General features: G+C 40.0%; 1 protein-coding gene and 1 pseudogene across 1 annotated transcript; both read left to right on the top strand.

Annotated features, from left to right (window-relative positions):
- The first annotated feature begins 1,152 nt into the window (after positions 1-1,152).
- Positions 1,153-2,560, top strand: LOC121101871 (annotated as a pseudogene).
- A 4,729-nt stretch (positions 2,561-7,289) lies between these two features.
- On the top strand, positions 7,290-17,496 carry MCTS1 (MCTS1 re-initiation and release factor). The gene is made up of 6 exons (XM_008709749.2): positions 7,290-7,603; positions 8,759-8,911; positions 9,461-9,558; positions 13,809-13,942; positions 16,231-16,298; positions 17,288-17,496. Exons 1-6 carry the CDS (start codon positions 7,593-7,595, stop codon positions 17,367-17,369), a joined length of 546 nt encoding a protein of 181 aa, XP_008707971.1. The 5' UTR covers positions 7,290-7,592; the 3' UTR covers positions 17,370-17,496.
- The last annotated feature ends 5,291 nt before the right edge of the window (positions 17,497-22,787 follow it).

Raw genomic sequence — 22,787 nt, 5'->3', positions numbered from 1 at the left:
AGTGGATCTGGACAGGCCAAGTGAGAATATTCAACACAGTAGTGATAAGTGAGGAGTCTTTGCCAGGGCCAGCGGTGGGGGAGAGACAGGGGAATGAGATTGCAGGCCAGGTAGTTAGATTTGGTAATTGGGTTCATGGATACTTACTAACTAAAAATGAGCTATACTTGGATTAATAATGAGAATGTGTCATTAATCAAGGACTATGATTAATTTAATTCTGTTTATCTGAGGACCAATGAAAAAATGCTCTGAAAAGCTAGGGACCATGCTTGGCATTCTTGTGGAATAGCAAGATGAAGTGGAGGGGTGGATGAGAGCCAGATGGTGCAGGGTCTTTAGGTCACGGTGATAACCTTGGATTTTATTATCACTCAGGTGGGAAGCCGCTGGGAGTTTTGAGCAGGAGAGTTACATGATCTGATTTATGCTTTATTTATTTATTTTTTAAGCAGGCTCCACACCCAGCGTGGGGCCCAAGGCAGGGCTGGAACTCATGACCCTGAGATCAAGACCTGAGCTGAAACCAAGCATCAGACGCTTAACTGACTGAGCCACTCAGGTGCCCCTACCTGACTTATGTTTTAAAAGGTTCACCCTATCTGCTGTAAAAAGTAGACTGTAAGATGGGGGCAGGCACATGACTGGAAGCCAGAAGGCAAATTAAGAGGCTAGATTGGTAGTCAAGGTGAAAGATGATAGCAGATTTGACTAGGTCACAGTGGTGGAGGTATGTGAAAAGTGATCAGATTTTGGAGACTATATATATATGTATATATATATGTATATATATATATATATATATAATAAGTTCTAGGTGCAACATGACCTTGGCTTGAACTTATGACCCCGAGATCAAGAGTTGCATGCTGTACTGACTGGACCCAGCCAGGCTCCCCAGAGTTTGGATATATTTTGAAAGTAAAGGTGTTAATATTTGCTGATGGACTAGATGTAAGATGTGAGAGAGATGACATAGACTATTTTTGACCCAAGAAAATGAGTGGATGGAATTGCCATTTACTGAGATGGGAAGACAGCAGGTTGGGAGATGGGGACAGAATAGGGGATGTACAGAGACATAGAGATGAGAGTGGGTGAGATGAGGGGTGGTGACTAGAGAGTCTGGGGCTTCTTATGGGACTAACATAAATGGAGATAGATATGCTGATGAAAGCAGTCACTGGTGGACTCAAGGTAGATAGTGACGATGAGGTGGTAAGGAGCACTGCATGTCTGGACTCTTGTAGATAGAGGTGAGGAAGTTTGGGGAGGCTTGAAATTTGCCCCCATTCGGGACCCCCTGTTGACTACTGTTGACAGTGGATGAAAACCTCCAGAAGGAGTTAGTCCCAGTGTATGAGTTTGTTCTTGACTTCTGCCAGGGGCAGGGCTGTGTATAGGGTTCCCAGTGACCTACTGATACTGTTGAGGACTTTTGAGGTTAAGATTAAGTGTTAGAGCACAGGGCCCTGACCCCTGATGATGGGAGGCCGGTGGAAGGTCTGAGGAGCATTGGAGTTCTATGGCTCCATCCTACTCTTCAATCTTGTTGTAGGTGACGATCAGAAGGAGACTAGTTAAGTAAGTTATCGTACACACATACTATGGAATGCTCTACAGCCATCAAAAGCAATGAAGTACATCTATCTATCTGTCTCTCAACTATGCTCTGACATAGAAAAATCTCCAAGATGAAGTGGCAGCGCCGGCCCGGGGAGTAGGAAGGAGCCAGGGCTGCAGCGGGAGTGGAGCGGCTGCCCGCCGAGGAGCGCGCGGGACTGCGGCGCCATATTGCGGCCGCGACCGCCTCATAGTGGCGACCTCCGACCTCCCCTTCAAATTCCTGGTGATTGGCAGTGCAGGAACTGGCAAATCATGTCTCCTTCATCGGTTCATTGAGAATAAGTTAAGTTCGAACATGACTCCAAGCACACAGTCGGCGAGTAGTTGGGATCTCGGGTGGTCCACGTGGGTGGGAAGACCGTGAAGCTCCCGATTCAGGACACAGCCGGCCAGGAGCCTTTTCGGTCAGTGACACGGAGTTACTACCGAGGGGCGGCTGGAACCCTGCGTGTACGCCTTGTACAACTCGCTGGCCGTCTGGCCCACAGATGCCCGCGCGTTGGCTCGTCCCCACATCGCGGTCAGCTTCTGTGGCTACAAGAAAGACCCGGACCCCGAGCGCGAGGTCACTTTCCTGGAGGCCTCTCGCTTTGCCCTGGAGAATGAGCTAATGTTCCTGGACACTAGCGTCCTCACAGGTGAGAACGTGGAAGAGGCTTTCCTGCAGTGTGCCCGCACCGACCGCAGCAAGATCGATTCGGGCCAGCCTGACCGGAGAGGATGGGCTCAAGGCATTCAGTATGCGGACGCTTCCCCCTGCGCAGCTGTCGCAGCCTCAGAGCGCCCAGGCCGTGGACCCCTTAGCCCTGTGGCTGCTGAGACATGCGGAGCCAGCTCACCTGTCCTCCAGGACCAGCCCTGCCCTTCTGCCTGGGACCCAGACCCAGGCCCTGGCCCCAGAGAAGCCGCCCGATCACCTGTCCCCCTTCCCTAGCCTGGTAGGGCCTGGCTGAGGGGCAAGACTGAGCCACAGGGGAAGGGGGAATCCGTGCCTGCTGCTGCTTCCTCTGTCTTGGCTAACCCCTGTCCCCTCCTGAACCCCTAACCATACTCGAAGAGTTCCCAAAGCCTGAGACCAGGGCATTTGGCCCCAGCTCCCTGCCATTGTGAGTACCTTAATAACGTGATAGTTTTCCGTGTATCCTTCCAGAAATTTTTTGGTGTATTTACATATACATTGTACATATGAGCTTTTAAAAAACATCGTTAGGATCATACAATGCATGTTATTTTGCTTTTACTTTTTTCACTTTGTGGGTGAAATATATATTGGAGGGGTTTAAAAAATTTTTTTTTTTGGTAAACAATACTTTATGGGGGTGGAGTGGGGACTGGAGAGGCTGTGAACCAGATGCCAGGATCTTCAGTGAACGGGTAAAGGTATTGAGGCATAACCAAATAGTATGAAACTTACAGGAAGAATCGGGGTTTGTCACCTGAGCATGAAATAAGAATTATCTGGAAGTTGTAATGTGGCTAGAAGAGGAAGGATGCCCACCTCACCTCCTGACTCTGCAGTACATGCATGTGTTGGTATAAATCACTTTCACTTGAAAGGTCTGCAACGGAAGCTCCATCCTCACAGGAAAGCCATGAATATTCAGAGATGAGTTGGAGAATGGTAGGAGAGTTCGTTAATCATGGAATGGTGTTCTAGAAGCCATAGCAGAAACACCAGAAGTTAAGGTAGAAATGATAGGTCAGGTGGGGGGATAAGAAGCACGGAGGAATATGGGGGAAAACAATAACAATATGGTAATTTAATAGTAACAATAGTAGGGGTGCCTGGCTGGCTTAGTTGGTAGAGCATGCGACTCTTGCTCTCAGGGTTGTGAGTTCAAGAAACACATTGGGGGTACAGCTTACTTAAAAAATATAATAACTGTCAATGCTTTGCATGGATTATCTCATTTAATCCTTATAGCAACCTCATAAAGTAGAGCCTTTATTGTTTAGATGAGAAGACAGCCACAGAATTCAAGTCACTTGCCCAAGGTCACATAGCAAATAAGTTGAACTGAGTGCTGATGTACTGGGCAGTGGCAGAGGAAAACAAGGATATGAATGAGCACGGTGAGTTTGACTTATCACAAGTTTGGCAAGGTGGTTAGTCCTAACAATCTTCTGATACACAGGAGGCTCTCAGCTCTCTCCAAATTTACCTGTATTTGGCACTGGAGGCAGGAGCTGCTGTTTTGTTGGTGTTCCTTATATTGCTCAGCATGGAAGGATTCAGGCATCGGAGGGGCTCAGTGCATTTTCTCACCTGTGTTCTACAGAGTGATTGCTGGTGGGGGTAGCGGTGTGATTCTTAGATATGCCTTGCCCTTGTGAGGGGGAGAAAGCTGGGCTTCAGAGCGTTCTGAGGTGTAGGGCTGAGAGGCAGTTTGTGGGAGAAGTGACCTTAATGGAAGATGTCACGGGCTGTAGATTCTGAGAGATGTGAGGCCCAGCAGGGGTCTGGCAGTGGCCCAGTTCTTTCTTGCAGTGAAAGCAGTTCCTCCGGTGTTCAAAGCTGTGGCCTAGCTCCTAAAGAAACCTCTTTACTGGGTGCTGAAGGGTTTTGGTGCCAGCTTATTGCTCAAGGAAGCTTATGAAGAAGAAAAGGCAGTCTTATTGCAATTTTCCCTGGGCAGCGTTTTAGAGCCTTGTGTCAAGATGACCCTAAAAAAATCCTTTCAAAAGTTTAAAGGAGGCAAATAACAATTGTTGAACATTTAATGTTTCTTATAGCTAGGTTATTTATTTTAGTAAAATGTATGATAGACTTGGGTTTTCTGTGTACTATGCTGCATGTACACTGAAGAACCTCGTAAATTGCATGGAACATTTATGCGTAAATTAGAGTACAGAGAACATGTATGTCTAAAACATAAAGGTCCTTCATAACTACTTATTGCATGAATAAATGAAGTTCATTATTTTATTTTTTTTAAGATTTCATTTATTTATTTGAGAGAGAGAGAGCCAGAGAGAGCACAAGCAGGGGAGTGGGAGAGGGAGAAGCATGCTCCCTGCTGAGCAGGGAGCCCACACTGGGCTTGATCCCAGGACAACCTGAGCCGAAGGCAGATGCCCAACTGATTGAGCCACCCAGGCACCCCATTTATTTTAATTAATTTACTCATTTGAGAGAGAGAGAGAGAGATCACAGGAGTGGGAGAGGCAGAGGGAGAGAGAATCTTCAAGCAGACTGCGTGCCCAATGTGGGGCTCAATCCCATGACCCCGAGATCATGACCTGAGTGGAAACCAAGAGTCAGATGCTTAACCAACTGCACCACCCAGGTGCCCCATTATTTTAATATTTTTCATTATTTTAATTTTTGAAGAGGTTTAGTTTAGGGTATTTCTTCTTTTATGATATATTATTTGTTATAGCAATGATTTATTTGAAGATGAGTCCTTTGTCAGGAGCAAACCCCCCATTATAACCTTGGAAAAACAAAATCCACTTTATGATGATACCATTTACAACACAAAACCAGAAACACATTGCAGTGAAAATCAGGCCCTGCTTATGTATTTGTGTAGGTGGGTTATGAAGGTATTCATGCACACATACAGAACTAAGTACCTCATTAATACTAATGACCTAACTTTGCATTTGTCATAATTCAGATTCATTTTCTGTGATCATCAGAGTGTATGAAAGTGGATTAAAATATGTATGTACATGTTGTTATATATCTATTCCCATGCATATGAGATTTGTCATAATTTGGATAGAGTATGCATGATTTTATAGAATTAAAAGTTAGCTATTATTTATAGCACTGCAAATATTTGACTTTTTAATTAGTAGGTTTCTCAAACAGTTTCAGGAAAGTAGAAGTCCATCTAGGTGTTACTAATTCGGGGTTCTATCAGGTTACATTTTATTTACTAGTGGGATATATAGTTACTACTATGCTGTTAACATGTACAGATTCAATGGGATCTTTTTTTCACTCATCTCAAGCGACTTAATAACTGTTTATTGTTGTTATAATGTATTTATTGTTACATGGCAGGCTCCCAGGGTGATGTGCCAGGAGAGGAAGCTGTTTGGCAAGAAGCCTGACAGTGTAGCACCAACCACAGCTCGGGGTCTGGGCTTCAGTTTTGCATGTTCATAAACTCAATATTCTAAATGTCACAGAGTTGATTGATGCTGGAAATGCCGATTCACGCTAAGGACATTCACAAGAGACTGATGTATAAACCAGAACGACAATTTATTAATTTACAAAGACAAACAATTGTTCATGAGGATTTGAATTGAAAATGGCAAATTTGGGGCACTTGGGTTGCTCAGCAGTTAAGCATCTGCCTTTGGCTCATGTCATGATCTCAGGGTCCTGGGATTGAGCCCCTCCTCAGGCTCCCTGCTCAGTGGGGAGCCTGCTTCTCCCTCTCCCTCTGCCCCTCCCCCCACTCATTTTCTCTCTCTCTCTCTCAAATAAATAATTAAATTTTTAAAAATTGGCAAATTCGGGGTGCCTGGGTGGCTCAGTCGTTAAGCATCTGCCTTCGGCTCAGGTCATGATCCCAGGGTCCTGGAATCGAGCCCCGCGTGGGGCTCCCTGCTCAGCAGGGAGCCTGCTTCTCCCTCTCCCACTCCCCCTGCTCGTGTTCCCTCTCTCACTGTCTCTCTCTCTCTCCGTCAAGTAAATAAATAAAATCTTTAAAAAAAAAAGGCAAATTCTTCTCGGGGAGATCTTCATGGGAAACCAAATTATAATCAGAAGATTGTCCCTACCATAGAATCAAGGCAAGGTGAGTTAGTTGTACAGTTCAAATACATAATAGTGTTTGTTATGATTGCTCCAAACACCCATCTCCCCAATATAGAGTATTTGCTCCCTGGAGAGACTGGTGTATTTGTTATAGGTGAGTGCTCATCCACTCCACTGCCTGGATGGTGCTTGTTTAGTTAGGGTTTTGTATTTTTCTATGGTTTCTTTGCTGATCAAAACTTTGGATTCACTCTTTTTAAAATTACACTAGTGAAAAGTGTTTCCTTAACTGTTATCTCTTCAATCAGATTAGTCTTGTATAGCTTGCCTGGAGGCCATTCCATTGTCAGGGAAATTAGCTCCCTTGAGTTATAGCCCAACTTGTAGGTACATTGAGGCAGGGGACAGCAACCTAGTGAATAATTCTATGGGGGCACCTCACTGTGGCTGGTGAATGTGGTTGTCAGATTAAAATACCAGACTCCCAATTACATTCAGATAACAAGGAAATTTAAAATATATAAGTATGTCCGAAATATTGCATGAGGTGTAGTCATACTAAAAAAAAAAATATATATATATATATGCATATATATATTATATATATATATATATATATAATATATATATATTCATTGTTTATCTGAAATTCAAAGTTAACTGGATATCCTGTATTTTGGCTTGCTAAACCTGGCAAGCCCGTGAAAACATTAACAAGATGCCATGAGGCTTGCCTGGGTTCGCGGTGGTCGGTAAGCACCGATCCATTCGGTTGTCTCAGGGAACAAATACCATTCCCACCAAAAAATTGCTTAGGTTAATAAGCAGGTAGCAACCAAACACACGGAATAATCTTGACCCTTTGAGGAACCCGTAACTGACGCAACTGCCATAGACGCGGCCTTGATTGATTACCCCACCCCCTTCATTCTTCTCTTCCTGCAGCTGGAATGATTGTTTTATCTCTTCTTCCTTCTCTAGTCCCGCCCTTCCAGCTCTCCTCTTTGGAGGGGAATCCGTAGCCCAAAAAGGGCCGGCAAAAGCGCCGACGTGTTCAGAGGAGCGGAAGTAGTCAAATTTCATTGAGAACCGTAAAGTGCAGCTGGCTGTCTCCCTTTCCGGATAACGACAACAGTTCCGACTGTCAGTGCTGGCCTTCCTCGTGTTAAGAGTGTCTGCTGGACCCTTGCTAATTTATTTTTTTCCCATTCCGGGCCCTTCCCTATCGTCGCCCCCTTCACCTTGGATCATGTTCAAGAAGTAAGGACATGCTGTGGCCTCCATCGGCTGCTCACAAAGGTGGTGGGGGTGGGGGTGGGGAAGAGGGCGAGAGCAAAGATCCTCTTTCTCTCTCCCCCGCCCCTGCCATCCTTACTCCCTGAGGTCTTCTATAGTACTATGTTCTCACTCGCAACTTGCAACACTGTAACCTTTTCATCCGTAATCTTCAAACGGGTTTTGATCCTCCCACTCTCATTTTCTTTTTCCTTACCCCTCTTTCTCTTTTGCCCCCTCTCCCAATCCTATCCCTGTTCTTAGGGTTCTACCAATCACATCCTTGCACTGTGATTTAAGGGTAAAGCCTTTTTAGCTGAGAGGAGAGCCCTGCACTCACTGCCATATGTTTATTAGTTATGAACCGAATAAGGGAAGGCTTGACTTCCTGGGTCATGGGAGTGAAGGAGTCTGGGTGACAGGAAGCAAGCGGCCTGTCATGCCTATTGCCTAGATGCCAGATTAACCTTGGCTTGAAAATAGCGTGATTGCCCCATAGACTATTAAGTGTAAGGAAGACAAAAATTCTTTGGGAACCTAGCTAGTGGGTTTACCTTCCAGACTTGGTAGACGCAAAAAGCAAAGGGGGAACATGGGCAAAGGAAGGTGGGTTTTGTGCATGAAATTTTGAACAAAAATAAATAGGGATCTTAGAAATGATCGTCATCATCACTTAAAAAAAAATCTAAGCAGATTACTTAGCCTAGCAGGGGCCAGTTTTCTGTGTTATATTTGGGCTGTTCTTTTGTGTCTTAGCGCCTGAGGTTTTTTGTTTTACTTTTGTTTTTTTCACACAGGTTTTGTTATAGGTGGGAATCTGTTTCTTCCTGTGTAGAATTGAGTAGGGTTTTACAGGAAAGGCATTTGTGTAGCTGATGACAGATTATAATGTGAAATACGTCTCATATCCTCCCCCCTGCCCCCCATTGTGTATACATGACAGTTTAATATTGTATAGAGACACTGGTTTGTGCTGGGCAGAATTAAAGGGAAATGGTATTTTAAAAAACAATTTATTTCATAATTATTTTAGCCATCTAAATACTTACTTGGGAATAGATGACAATTAAAACAATACCTTTAGCTATTTTGATATGTCTGCTTAGAAATGCCTTTTTTCTTGCAAAAATCATTTGACAGATTTGATGAAAAAGAAAATGTGTCCAACTGCATCCAGTTGAAAACCTCAGTTATAAAGGGTATTAAAAACCAATTGATAGAACAATTTCCAGGTATTGAACCATGGCTTAATCAAATCATGCCTAAGAAAGATCCTGTCAAAATAGTGCGATGGTAAGTCTTTATTTTTCTCCATATAAAGCTCAGAGTAGCTGAATAGTGTATGATTAGATTGCACTCATAATAAACGGAATTATTTTCACATTAACCATTGGTAGATTAATTACAGGAGTAGATAAATAGAATAACTCTAAAACATCAATATTTGTATTTTCAAGTGTTTCTCTATGTTCCTGAAAAATGTGGCTTTGTGTACTGATTGTTTTATTAAAGTGTTAAGTGTTTTTATTCAGACATGAATTTATTTCAGTTTGTACTGTAGATATTTGTTTTATTGAATTATCTAACAATGAAATTAAAATAATAAAATGTGAAATAAAATTGTAGTAGGTCATATTTTTCTTTTTTTTCTCTACTGGACTGGTATGGTAGGTGAAACAATTTAAACAATGTTTTTTGCGTAGATATTTAATGAAATTAAAAAGAGGTTACTGTATCTTTGTATATGTATGTTTCATATTTTTTGTTATTTAAAGGATGTTTGGCATATTCATTTTTAAAAGAAAATATCTAACTTGGTACTTTGTGACATTTGTCTTACAGCCATGAACATATAGAAATCCTTACAGTAAATGGAGAATTACTATTTTTTAGGCAAAGAGAAGGGCCTTTTTATCCAACCCTAAGGTTACTTCACAAATGTAAGTCTCGTTAGAAAATATGTATTTGGGGATATGAAAAGATACAAAAGGAGTTGAAAGTGACTTCTGGTAGTTAACTTATTTATTAATACTAGGTGATAGGGAATATAAAACTGAAATGAATCCCCATCTTGTGGTAAATCTGAAAAATGCAAATTTTCTCATTATGCATTCCAGAAAGGCCAAGAAAGAACATTGATTCATTCAGCAAATATTTATTGAACTTACCATGTGTCAGGCACTGAGCTAGCTACTTGAGAATATGATGGGAAGCAAAGGCAGACATTGTTCCTGTCCCTATGAAGCTAACAGTCCAGTTGGAAGAATAGACAACAATTAGGTAATTACACGGATATATATTCGCAAACTGTGATAAGTGCTGTGAGCACTTCCTTCTTTTAAATTTGTGTCTAGATTTGCCTCATAGAGATAACTCTATATAAGGGAAAGCGCTGGCTAATTGTGGGAGTCCCAGTTATTGTTAGTTGAGTGCCAAGGTCAGGTGTTATAAAACGAAAAAATGTTTATTACATATTCAACATTTGTATATTGTTAGATTGAGTACATTACAAAAGAAAATCCAAAGAATATACAATCCTCACACACAAGAGGTTTTCAACTGTGAAGTTAAAATTTCTGCTTTTCAAACCAGTATATTTCTGGCATTCTAGCCAAGAGGCAGAAAGGAAGGGAGCAACTGCAGGGCTCTGTAGATGGTAGTGGTAACTTGATGAGTTTGGTTTTTGGTAAGAAGAGATCAGTTTTGAGTTACCTACCTGGTGGAGTGGAGGTCTGGAGCAGTAAGGCAAGTCTTAAAAGGGGTGAAGCGTTTTAATATTTAGAAAGGGTTATTTACAGTTGCTTAAGTATTGATTTCCTCAGGTTAAAAAAGTACAATGGAGAGAAACCGAGACCTGATGCAATGGGAAAAGCTTAAAATGAAAATATTTTGGTGACTTTAGGACATTTTGATGACATTAATTCCTACTTAACTAAAAGAAGACAAAGACAAAATAGTCAAATGTATTGCATGAATCTAGATTGGATCCTGGTTTGAAAAACAAAATTCAAGCCCTCCTCCACTGCCTCAAAAGATATAAAACACTTTCTTAGACTCTTGGGGGGAAATTTGAATATGGTTTGGCTATAAGACAATATTGTGGAACTATTATTAAATTTTTAGGTATGATAATAGTATTGTGGTTATGTAGGAGAATGACTTTATTTTTCGGTGATATGTACTTATTTATAGTGAAGCATTATATCGGAAAATTCAAATGGTGGAGGACAAAATGTGTGTGCATAAATAGAAAGATAAAGCAACTAGAGCAAAGGGTTCATGAACCATTGTTCAATTTAAATGGGTGGGGTCCAAGTGTTCATTGAACTATTCTTATGGTTTTCCTGTATGTTAAGCCTTTGCATAATAAATTGGAAGAGAAAAATGTTCCTATTTAATAATATTTTGCTGGGAACCCACCTTTGGGGACATCCTAAAGTTACTGATATGCAAGAAGCAGGGTTATATGGTGGTTAAAAGCATACTTGGAGTTAGGTACTCCTAGATTCAATTCCCAGTGCATGTCATTTTTGCCAAGCCACTTAAACAGGTCAAGTCACTTAACTTGTTTAAGCTTTATTGCCTTATCTTTATTTTTTTAAAGATTTTATTTATTTGTCAGAGAGAGAGCACAGGCAGGGGGAGCAGCAGGCAGAGGGAGAAGCAGCCTCCCTGCTGGGCAAGGAGCCCCATGTGGGACTACATTCCAGGACTGTGAGATCACAACCTGAGCCGAAGGCAGACAGCTAACTGACTGAGCCACCCAGGCATCCCTACTGCCTTATCTTTAAAAATGGATGTATTGTCCCTGCGTCAGTCTCTGTGCTTAGTGCTGAGTCTCCTTGGAATCCTCTCCTTTTCCTTCTCCTTCTCCTCCTCCTCCCGCGTGCATGCTCCTGTTTTCTCTCTCTTTCAAATAAATAAATAAAAATTTTAATAAAAAGGATATATTGTATTATCTCCGAGGGTTGTGAGGATTAAATGAGACTGTGCATATAATGCATCTAACACAATGCTCGGAACACAGTAATGGCTCAGTGTATGATAGCCATTGTAATGATGTAGTCGTTGTTCAAAAAATGTCCACTACTATTACATATTATTATCATCATCGTGATCAGGATCATCATCACCATCATTATTACTAAAGGGCAGGTATTAACTAAGAAACAAATCGTGATTCATTCAGGTTCCTTTTTCAATAAGGTGTTTAAATTTGGAGCCATGTTTAATTTGTAGTCTCAGTAGGAAGAAGACTTACTTGTTCTCTGACTAGTGGGAAGGCTAGTGGTAAGACATTAAAGTGAATAAGTTTTACCAGTTATTATTCCTAGAAAGTACTGAGAGGTCTAAAAAGTTTTGAATCCTGGGGTGCCTGGGTGGCTCAGTCGTTAAGCGTCTGCCTTCGGCTCAGGGAGTGATCCCAGAGTCCTGGGATCGAGCCCCACATCAGGCTCCTCTGCTGGGAGCCTGCTTCTTCCTCTCCCACTCTCCCTGCCTGTGTTCCCTCTCTCACTGGCTGTCTCTCTGTCAAATAAATAAATAAAATCTTAAAAAAAAAAGGTTTTGAATCCTTCAGGGATCCTTTACTTCTTAGATTATGAACTATTAGTAGACACACATATACACACAAAAATAATTTTTTTGAGATTACAAAAGAAATTCATGTTCATTCTAGAAAGCTGGAAAATACAGAAATGAAATCACCTGTATTTCCATGACCTAGAGATAACCATGGTTAGTATATCAATGTATTTCTTTTTTTAAAAAAATTAGAGAGAGAGAGAGAGAGAGAGAGAGACAAGTGGGGGAGGGGCAGAGGGAGAAGCAGACTCCCCGCTGAGCAGGGAACCCTATGCAGGGCTGGATCCCAGAACCTGGATATCATGACCTAGCTGAAGGCAGAACCTTAACCGACTGAGCCACCCAGGTGCCCCTATCGGCATATTTTCATCCAATTATTTTCTATGTTGTATGTGTGTATAAATGTATATATTTTTTCCTTTTTTAATTGGTCTCTTCATTAAGTAGTTTTTAATTAATGGAGTTTCTTTTTTAGGACAGTTGTAGGTTTACAGAAAAATGGAACAGAAAGTACAGAGTTCCCATATACTGCCTACCCCCCTTCCCTTGTTATTAACATCTTATATTGATGTAATGCATTTGTTATGATTGATGAACCAACATTCATACATTATTATTAACCAAAGTCCATAGTTTACATTAGGGTTCATTCTTTGCATTGTACATTCTGTGGGTTTTGCCAAATGCATAATGTTATATATCCACTGTTACAGTATCACTATGTGCTATCATAGTATTATAAAATAGTTTCACTGCCTTAAAAATCCTCTGCTTCACCTCTTTGTCTTTACCTCCTCCCCCTCTCCTTCCCCTCAACCCCTAGCACCCACTGATCTCTTTGGTAGTTTTTTAAATTGTTTTTTCTCTTAATATTATATTATGAACATTTACTAGGGTATTACATTGTCTCCAAAAATATGGTTCTATTTTATGTATACTATACATACCTTAAGTCATTTATATCTTTATTGTTGGACATTTAGGTTCATTCCAATTTATTTCTATTATAAAGAGTAGTACTACAATGAATATATTTCTACCTAAATATATATCTCTAATTTTTCTTAAGATAAAGTCCTAGAAATAGAAATACTGAGTCAAAGAGTTTGAACCTTTTCAAGGCTATTGATACATGTTGCCAAGTAGTCCTAAAGAAAGATTGAACCCAGTTATAAGCCTTCTAGCAGTATATAAGAATGCCAGTTTTTCTACACTCTTGCTAGCACTGGAAATTACTTTTGTTAAAAATATTTACCAATGTGGGGACTCCTGGGTGGCTCAGTTGGTTAAGCATCTGCCTTCAGCTCAGGTCATGATTCCAGGGTCCTGGGTTCAAGTCCCGCATTGGGCTCCTTGCTCAGAAGGGAGCTTGCTTCTCCCTCTGCCTGCTACTCCCCCTGCTTGTGCTCAGCCCCCCCCCCGACAAATAAATAAACAAAATCTTTTAAAACAATATTTACCAATTTGATAAGTGAAGGATGGCATTTTAGTTTTATTTTGCATCTGTCAGAATACTGTAATTTGGGGAAATATTTGTTCATGTCCTTTGCCTTTTTCTGTTGAGTCATTAGTCTCATTAATTTATATAACATTTCTTTTCTTCTAGATCCTTTTGTCCTGCCACATCAGCAGGTTGATAAAGGAGCCATCAAATTTGTACTCAGTGGAGCAAATATCATGTGTCCAGGCTTAACTTCTCCTGGAGCTAAACTTTACCCTGCTGCAGTAGATACGATTGTTGTATCCTTCCCAGGCTGTAACTGCTGAAAATGTATTCACAGTATTTTTGTCATTACTGAAAGATCTGTCGTCCAAGAGAAGATTAGATGTACTTTTTTGGAAGTTACTGTTACCTCATACCTTTCTGGTTACATTTCAAGATGTGGGAAAGAACATCATTTCTAAATGAGACTAAATTATGTCCCATCTTAGAAGTTAAATGGGAACAAGTAATAAGAGTCCCAGCTGCATTTCAGCCTAGTTATGGCCCAGTGTTATCAGACTCAGGACACAGTATAAAACTTGATTATTGGGGCGTTGGGTGGCTCAGTCAGTTAAGCGTCTGCCTTGGGCTCAGGTCATGGTCTCGGGATCAAGCCCCTTATCGGGCTCCCTGCTCAGTGGGGAGTCTGCTTCTCCCTCTGCGCCCCCCAACCCCGCTTGTGCTTTCTGTCTTGCTTGCTCACTCTCTCAAATAAATAAATAAAATCTTTAAAGAAAATAATAATAAAATTTGATTATTAATGGAGAGAATATGTATGATATGATTGGATCACTTCTTTGGACATCAGCTTGCTAGTTTTACTGTTGGCTTACCCATATACACTGGAGTAAATGCTCAAAATGAAAAAGAGCTGAGGTACCAGGTCGACTATTAGAAGTGGGTAGTGGGAAATATGGACAATTCCCAACTTTCATTTTAAAGTTCATTTTTAAGTTGGCTGTTGGGGCCTCAGAACATATTTTCTCAAAGAGAAATGTTTAAGTTTCAGGTAGTCCTTAAAACTCATGATGTGTTTGGACTTGTGCATTATTTTCATTTCTACAGTGGTGGTTAGCTGTATTCTAGATGAACTAGGTTTTTGTCAACAATCTGGATGAGAGGTTATCTTCTCTTTTGTCATAGATAAAGTGGCCATTTGCTTCAGGTTGAGAAAATACTTGATAGGAATAGGGAAATCGCTGTGGAGTGGGAAGGCCATTGGAGTGGGTTTAAGAGTGTGTCCTGTACTCAAAAGGACAGTATCGTCTGTTGTGGCAGTTACATTTAAGGGTATTATAAAGTGTATGTTTATATCTTAGGAACAGCTTATACTGACATAGATACTAGTCACATAATAGGTGCTCAAATATTTTTGGAACATCGAATGAATGTGTGAAGTGAAAGTGAGATGGAGAAAATGGAGAATAGTATTCTGTGAGGACAGGTTTTTTTTTATGTTTATGATTTTTCTAAGTGTCGTAGGTTAATAGTTCTGGAGTTTCCCTTAAATGGAAAAATTTCCTAGTACCTAGCCTTTGCTTTTTAACTAACTTTTATTTTGAAATAATTATAGACCTTTAAACAGTTGCAAAACTAGTGCAGAGAGATACTGTGTACCCTTGAACTTTTACTTTGTAAAATATGTACTGCAATGTTTAACATTCTATTTTTTAAAAAGATTTTATTTATTTGAGAGAGAGAGTGTACGTGAGAGAGCACAAGCTAGGGTAGAGACAGAGGCAGAGGGAGAAGCAGATTCCATGCTGAGCAGAGAGCCCCATGCAGGGCTTGATCTCAGGACCCCGGGATCATGAACTGAGCTGAAGGCAGACACTTAACAGATTGAACCACCCAGGTGCCCTGCAGTGTTTAACATTCTAAACACTTCAAATGATAACCAAGAACATTTTGATTGTTCTAGAAAGGTTGAAACTTACGCTGGGTTCTTAAAGATAGATTGGGGATATAATTATTATTTTAATGTGTCTATTACATAAAACCACCATTTAGTGACTAAAACATTAGAACAATTCATATTTATTTATTTTCACAGTTTTTTTTAAAGATTTTATTTATTTGCCAGAATACAAGCGGGGAGTCGGAGAGGGAGAAGCAGGCTTCTCGCTGAGCAGGGAGCCCGATGTGGGGCTTGATCCCAGGACCCTGGGATCACGACCTGAGCCGAAGGCAGACATCCAATGACTGAGCCACCCAGGTGCCCCTATTTCACAGTTTTCAATACTTACATGCAAGAAATTTCATCTCCTTTTTTGCATGACTTATTTTGGTTTTGTTGGCATTGGGTTATAGTACTAGCATTTAACTTAAAAACCAAGAGTAATAATTAGATTCATTCATTTAGCATTTATTGAATATATACAGTGTGCCTACAGACTCTGCTAGGTCCCTGTTCTCAAGGAGTGTTGGTGGTCTGGGTGAGGATACAGGATGTGTTCAAAGTGGCTTTACTATTAATGTGATCATTGTTTGACACCCCCTCTCTAAGGCATTTTGATAGATAGTTTTCTTAGCTGTGTGTTTTCAGGCAATCATGGCAGAAGGAAAACAGCATGCTCTGTGTGTTGGAGTCATGAAGATGTCTGCAGAAGATATGTAAGTCTCATGTTAGTCCCCCTTAGCTTTTGAGATATGAGTAACCTACTCAGGAAGCGTCAGAATTACAGGTGAAATTTGCTCTCATTCATACCACATCTTACAAATATTTAAACACAGAAGCCTCATTTCTGATTTTTTCCTAACACTTGGGAAGCCATTGAAACCTATTTTGTCTCCGGGATTGCATTCGTTTGTAAGCACTCTGAAAAGGACTGTGTGCCATCACAGCTGTTTTATATGTATGTATGTGGTATTTTGGGAACTTCTTATTTAGTGTGATTTAAATTGGGTGGGAGGAAAGATGTTTTGCTGTTAGTTGTTTTTATTTTTTAATTTTTTAAAAAGATTTATTTATTTTTTTAGAGAAAGAAAGCAAGGGGAGGGACAGAGAGAGAGGGAGAGAGAGAATCCTTGAGCAGACTTCCCACTGAGCACGGAGCCATATGCCGGGCTCAGTCCCAGGACCGTGGGATCATGACCTGAGCCAAAATCAAGAGTCAGCCTCTTAACCGACTGAGCCACCCAGGCACTCCACTGTTAGTTTTTAAAACAGTGACATAGTTCAGTACCACGCAGTGTTTATCTTCTGTTTTGGCCTGGTGGTATAGAATATTAAGGAAATATTAAAGATACATTACCAAAATATAGTCAGTATACTGAAAAACTTTGGAACTCTTTGATGACCAAATTATTCCTGTTAATTTTGTTTCACAGTTAAGTGTAACGCTTTGATGTTCTCCTGGTATGGTGACATCATTACTTTGTTTCTATAGACCAACTAGTTAGATCACTAGAATCACTTTAAGACAGGAACTGCAGCAGAGTAATGTAGTTTAATGTAGTCAATAATGTTAATGTAATATAAATAAATTCCCTACATGTGGCTCAATAATTGCAAAATAGCAATGCACTTTGAATTATATTTACCATAAGTAAGCCTATAAAAATTCATAACAATATGTTTATATGCTTTTTTCCTTCTACAGTGAGAAAGTCAACAAAGGAATTGGCATTGAAAATATCCATTATTTAAATGATGGGCTGTGGCATATGAAGACATATAAATGAGCCTCGGAAGGAATGCATTTGGCTAAATATGGATATTGTGCTGTATCTGTGTTTGTGTCTATGTGTGACAGCATGAAGACAATACCTCTGTGGTTATGCTGAATAAATTCAACAGATGCTAAAATTCTGTTAGCTTCAAAAATTATTTTAATTTTTCTTAAGTCAAGTTAAAATTGGGTAGCAAACTTGGACATTAAGAGGTGTCTGGTAAGTAATCAAACTCAGACAACTTGATGTCCTTTCTTAGGCTAATGATGTAAAATGAAGGGCAGGACTTGGTAAATGAACTTGATAGTATATGGCTGACCCCCAGAGAATCTGACTAGTTAATGGGGCTGGAAGCTAGACTGGGAATTTTCTCCCATTACCCCCTGGAAATGCCCCTTCTCTTTTGTGTATGTTTTTTGTTTCTTTGCTTGAGGTTGTTTTTAAACTTTTCATTATGGAAAATTCCAAACATATGAAAGTATGTGGGGAATAGTATAGTGGACCTTTTCTGTGTCCATCACCCAGCTTCAATTCATGGCAAATCTTACTTCATCTGTATTTCATTTACTCCTTTTTTTTTTTTTTAAGATTTTATTTATTTATTTGACAGAGATAGAGACAGCCAGCGAGAGAGGGAACACAAGCAGGGGGAGTGGGAGAGGAAGAAGCAGGCTCATAGTGGAGGAGCCTGATGTGGGGCTCGATCCCATAACGCCGGGATCACGCCCTGAGCCGAAGGCAGATGCTTAACCGCTGTGCCACTCAGGCGCCCCTCATTTACTCCTTCTCACCCCACTCCCCAATTATTTTGAAGCAAATCCCAGATATATCATTTTATCCATACTTTAATATGTATCTTTAAAAGATGTGTTTTTTTTAAAAAAAAAACTATCACCACACCTAAAATATCATTATCACACCTAAAAAATTTAACTGTTTCTTAATATGATCAAATATCTAGTTCAAATATGTGACAAGTGAACTTGATTGCCTCTTTTTAATTTTTTTTTAAAGATTTTATTTATTTATTTGACAGAGAGAGACAGCCAGTGGGAGGGAACACAAGCAGGGGGAGTGGGAGAGGAAGAAGCAGGCTCCCAGTGGAGGAGCCTGATGTGGGGCTCGATCCCAGAACGCCGGGATCACGCCCTGAGCCGAAGGCAGACGCTTAACGACTGAGCCACCCAGGCACCCCCTCTTTTTAATTTTTTTTAACCATTGGTTTGCTTGAAATTGGTCCCAGACAAGGTCCATATATGGCATTTGGTGGTTATTTGTTTAAGTCTGTTAAGTTAGAAGTTCTCCTTTTGTCTTTTCCCCTTTAAATTAATGATTGAAGAAATCTGGTTGTTTTGTCATACAATTTTTTCCCACATTCTGGATTTTGTCAGTAGTATCACTGTAAAGTAATTTAACTTGTTTTTATGTCCCCTGTGTAACCCATAAACAGACAGGCTTGATGAGATTCAGGTTGAATTTATTAAGTGCCCTGTCCCAAAGCTGGGTAAACTCACAGATGCTCAGAACTTTCAGATTTGGGTCCCCACTATATTCCCCAAAGAATGTGTATCTCCTATCATAAGTGGCACATGAAGGCCATGGACCTATTTCAGTAAGAACAGTAAGCTGTTTTCGGAATTAAACGAGAATTAAACAGGAATTTATATAGTGACAGTGGGTATTTCTTCTTAATAACCTTGCTGTTCTAGTGTCTCAGTCATTTTCATTTGGTTGTTTACAAATATATGACATGTGATTTTATTTTTCAGATGGATACAGACATTTACAAGATTGTGGTGACCCGTGTTACAGTTAGAAGTTGGTGAGAAAGGTGAGGGTAAAAAGAGATCATTTGGCTGGCTGTTGCAGGTGGGCCCCCAAGATATAACATAGGTGAAGGTTATTGATCTGGGGTCTGACCCTCAGACTGAGGAACTATTTCCCACTAATGAAACTTGTAAGACTTGAGGAGTCCCACATTAGAATGTAAATGTGTTAATTTATAGTGATAAGTCTGCTTAGGGTACACAGTAAACAGGAAGTTTCTTGGTGAACGTGGATAAGAGTAAAGGAAGGTTGAAATTTGGGGGAATATTTCATCTGGGCTGGCATAAGGCTTAGAGAATTTTTCCTACGTCACTGTTAATTAGAATGCTATGTCTGCCACGATCTTTCTTTCCCAGCCTGTAGAGGAACCCTGATATTTTACTTCCTATATCATTTTTAAGTTCTATGTAGCATATTTGCCTTTGTTGTGACAGTCATATCCTATAACTTAGTATATTGTTATATTTGACTATTGATTCCCGATGGATGAAAGTATAAATAGTCTCATCAGTGACCCATTTATAAATCATCTTTCAGGGTAGGTTTCTTCAACAGTCTCATTTAATGCAGACTTACTGGTTTCAAATTCAGATGTCTCTCCATTTGAGGGATGAGGCACCCTATTTGAGGCCTGTAGCACCTTACATTCTTAAAAAGAGAATATCTGAGTCATTGATGTCAAAACCAAACTCTGAACCTCTATTTTTGGTACTAAGTTAATGTTAATTGACCAAGATTGCCTCTGGAGTGTTAGCAATGAAAAACAAAGCACACATATATTAGAGAAGTTAAAATCTTTAATTGCCTGGTTTCTGAAAGAATTTATCCTTATTTCTAACCACTGTTAACAGTGGGTGTAGGGAACACTTTAAAAATATTTAACATCATCATCTGTGCTTGTTTTTCCTACTATGCTGAGGTATAGTGACTCTGTTGCCTTGGTGATGTGAACTAAATATGTATGTTTTCTCCTTCCTCTGGGTCTGAGGCCTCCTTCCCCTCAGGTCATGGTGTTAGTCAGGGGTGTCACTCTACACTGGGAGCCTGGTCAGTTTCTCAACATTAGGTCATGCAGGAAAGCCAATTCAAAGAGGTTAAACTAGCATCTCAGCCTCCTGAGGTCTTATGCTTCAAGGAAACCTAGTCTACCCACATTCCTGAGAGTAGGAACACAGGGAGAGTCTGTTTTCTCTCAGGCAATGTGTTTTCAGTTCATTTTTAGTTTCAAAATTAACTTTGTGTCAAGCCAGCCTACAATCTAGCCATTTCTATGTATCGGACATACTCAGCCAAGGTCAGTTCAGCTCAATGAACATTTATTTTTTTAAAAGATATTATTTATTTATTTGACAGAGAGCACAAGCAGGGGGAGCAGCAGGCAGAGGGAGAGGGAGAAGCAGGGAGGCCGCTGAGCAGCCAATGTGGGGCTCGATCCCAGGACCCCGGGATCACGACCTAAACCAAAGGCAGACACTTAACTGACTGAGCCACCCAGGCGCCCCTCAGTGAACATTTATTGAATACCTACTAGGTTCTAGGTGATGTGGCACAAAGATGAATAATACACAAGTGGCCCTTGCCCTTAAGGAGCTTCCAGGCTAGTGAGTAAATTTACATTTTTAAAAATGTGGGTAGTGGTGACAGCCCAATACCGAGTTATAAAGCCACTGGGAAGTTACTAATACTTTTCCAATTTTGGTCACCAAAATTTGCAAATTACACATGAGCTAAATATAAAAATATTCTTTAGATTGTATCCAATGTGAGAAGGTTAAAAACATCCAGATGTCTTGGAGTTGCAATTATTCGGCATTTCAACTCAGATGGTTGTCCCATTGTGCAGTAATAGGAAGGCCTGATCAGTCCTCTTCTAGCAAACTATTACAGTGGTTTGGTGGTGTTCTGTTGGCAGCTGCATTTTTCCTTTTCTTTTTTCTTTTTCTCTTTTTTTTAATGTTCTGGACCCAAAACAGACAGCTGGATTTATCCCAGGGGTAGTCATGAACATTTCCAATTCAAGGGATTTGATAGTCCCCAAACAGAAGGTCATATGGCATTTGTCAAATAATGATTATATCCAGCCAAGTTCCTCCTTTGGATACAAATCAGCTACTGAGGATACAGTATTTCTAAGCATAGTACTTAAAAAAATGTAAGAATGGCAAATGACTCAGTTTGCACAGGTATTTCATTACAATAAATATTTTACTTTTTTGTTGTTCATGAGAATACTAATAATGTAGCAGTTATATGTTAATGGGAATATGAAATGAATGTATGCCCAAACAAAATGTGGTAAATATTTTAACTCTGTTCATCTAGGTTCCTTAATTTTGAGAATATCTCTGTCAAGGCTCTTCACGAAACTCAAAATGTTCCAATTTCTAAAGGAGTATCCACTAGAACTGATTTATAATGAAAGGAAAAAAATGAAAATGTATGCATCTTATGTCAATATAACCATCACTTCTGAGGTCTCAAGCAATCAGAAACTTACTCAAGTTATAACCTGTAAGACTTAGGCCATTAAAGTATATTTGGAAAGCCCCTCACAACACTTACATTTAGAATGTTACTAGTTGTATTAAGGGAGTAAAAATTAGATGAAATATAATTGTTCTTAATATCCCAGCCTCTCAGCAATAGTTCCTAAAGAAATCATGCCTGTCAACATGGAGGCTGATGCATGTAAATATATACTTTGTATTATATGTTTTTATATTTTATATGTATACTTTATTATACTTTTTATAACAGGTAAAAGAACGACTACATATAATGAACTATAACACTAATTTGTTTAATATTGTATTAAAACTAATTAAGCACTTGTAAAGGACGACAGCTCCATCAGAACAGGAGTGAATGAATGTGATTGAGAACCAGTTTTTAATCTGTGTTGAGACTATTAGGCAGGCAGGTTGGTTGGTTGATTGGTTGGTTTGCTTAAGAGGCTGGCCTCTTGGATAATATAATTTATGTATGGGAAAACATACAGGAGATGATTCACTGGAATTATCCTAGTAATATCCTGTTGATCCAGACTACTTAGTACTATTAATATTTGCATCTTGGAGTGAAAAATGAAAGGACACCAAATTTTATCCTTGAACACTTTGAGAAATAAAAGATCAATTAGTGAAATAATTTCTAATTAAAACCTTAATTGTTACAGAGAATGACATGCTTCACTATTGTTCAGTTCTAATTAAATGGCTTATCTTACACATTTTAAAATCTCATTTTAAAAGTAAAACAGGGGCGCCTGGGTGGCACAGCGGTTAAAGCGTCTGCCTTCGGCTCAGGGCGTGATCCCGGCGTTACGGGATCGAGCCCCACATCAGGCTCCTCCGCTATGAGCCTGCTTCTTCCTCTCCCACTCCCCCTGCTTGTGTTCCCTCTCTCGCTGGCTGTCTCTATCTCTGTCAAATAAATAAATAAAATCTTTTAAAAAAAAATAAATAAAAGTAAAACAAATTATGATTTCCACATCCTACTTTTTATTGCTCTTGTTCCATTCCTCAATTTTAAAGTACTTTAATTTCAGGGGCGCCTGGGTGGCACAGCGGTTAAGCGTCTGCCTTCGGCTCAGGGCGTGATCCC

This window comes from Ursus maritimus, assembly GCF_017311325.1.
Source record: "Ursus maritimus isolate PB19 chromosome X unlocalized genomic scaffold, ASM1731132v1 scaffold_X1, whole genome shotgun sequence".
NCBI lineage: Eukaryota > Metazoa > Chordata > Mammalia > Carnivora > Ursidae > Ursus > Ursus maritimus.
This window is presented reverse-complemented; position numbering and strand designations above follow the sequence as displayed.

Excerpts from the sequence above, each read along its gene's own strand:
- MCTS1 (XM_008709749.2), top strand. Across the intron at positions 8,912-9,460 it reads CCTGTCAAAATAGTGCGATG|CCATGAACATATAGAAATCC; the intron begins GTAAGTCTTTAT and ends TTTGTCTTACAG. Across the intron at positions 13,943-16,230 it reads CTGCAGTAGATACGATTGTT|GCAATCATGGCAGAAGGAAA; the intron begins GTATCCTTCCCA and ends GTGTGTTTTCAG.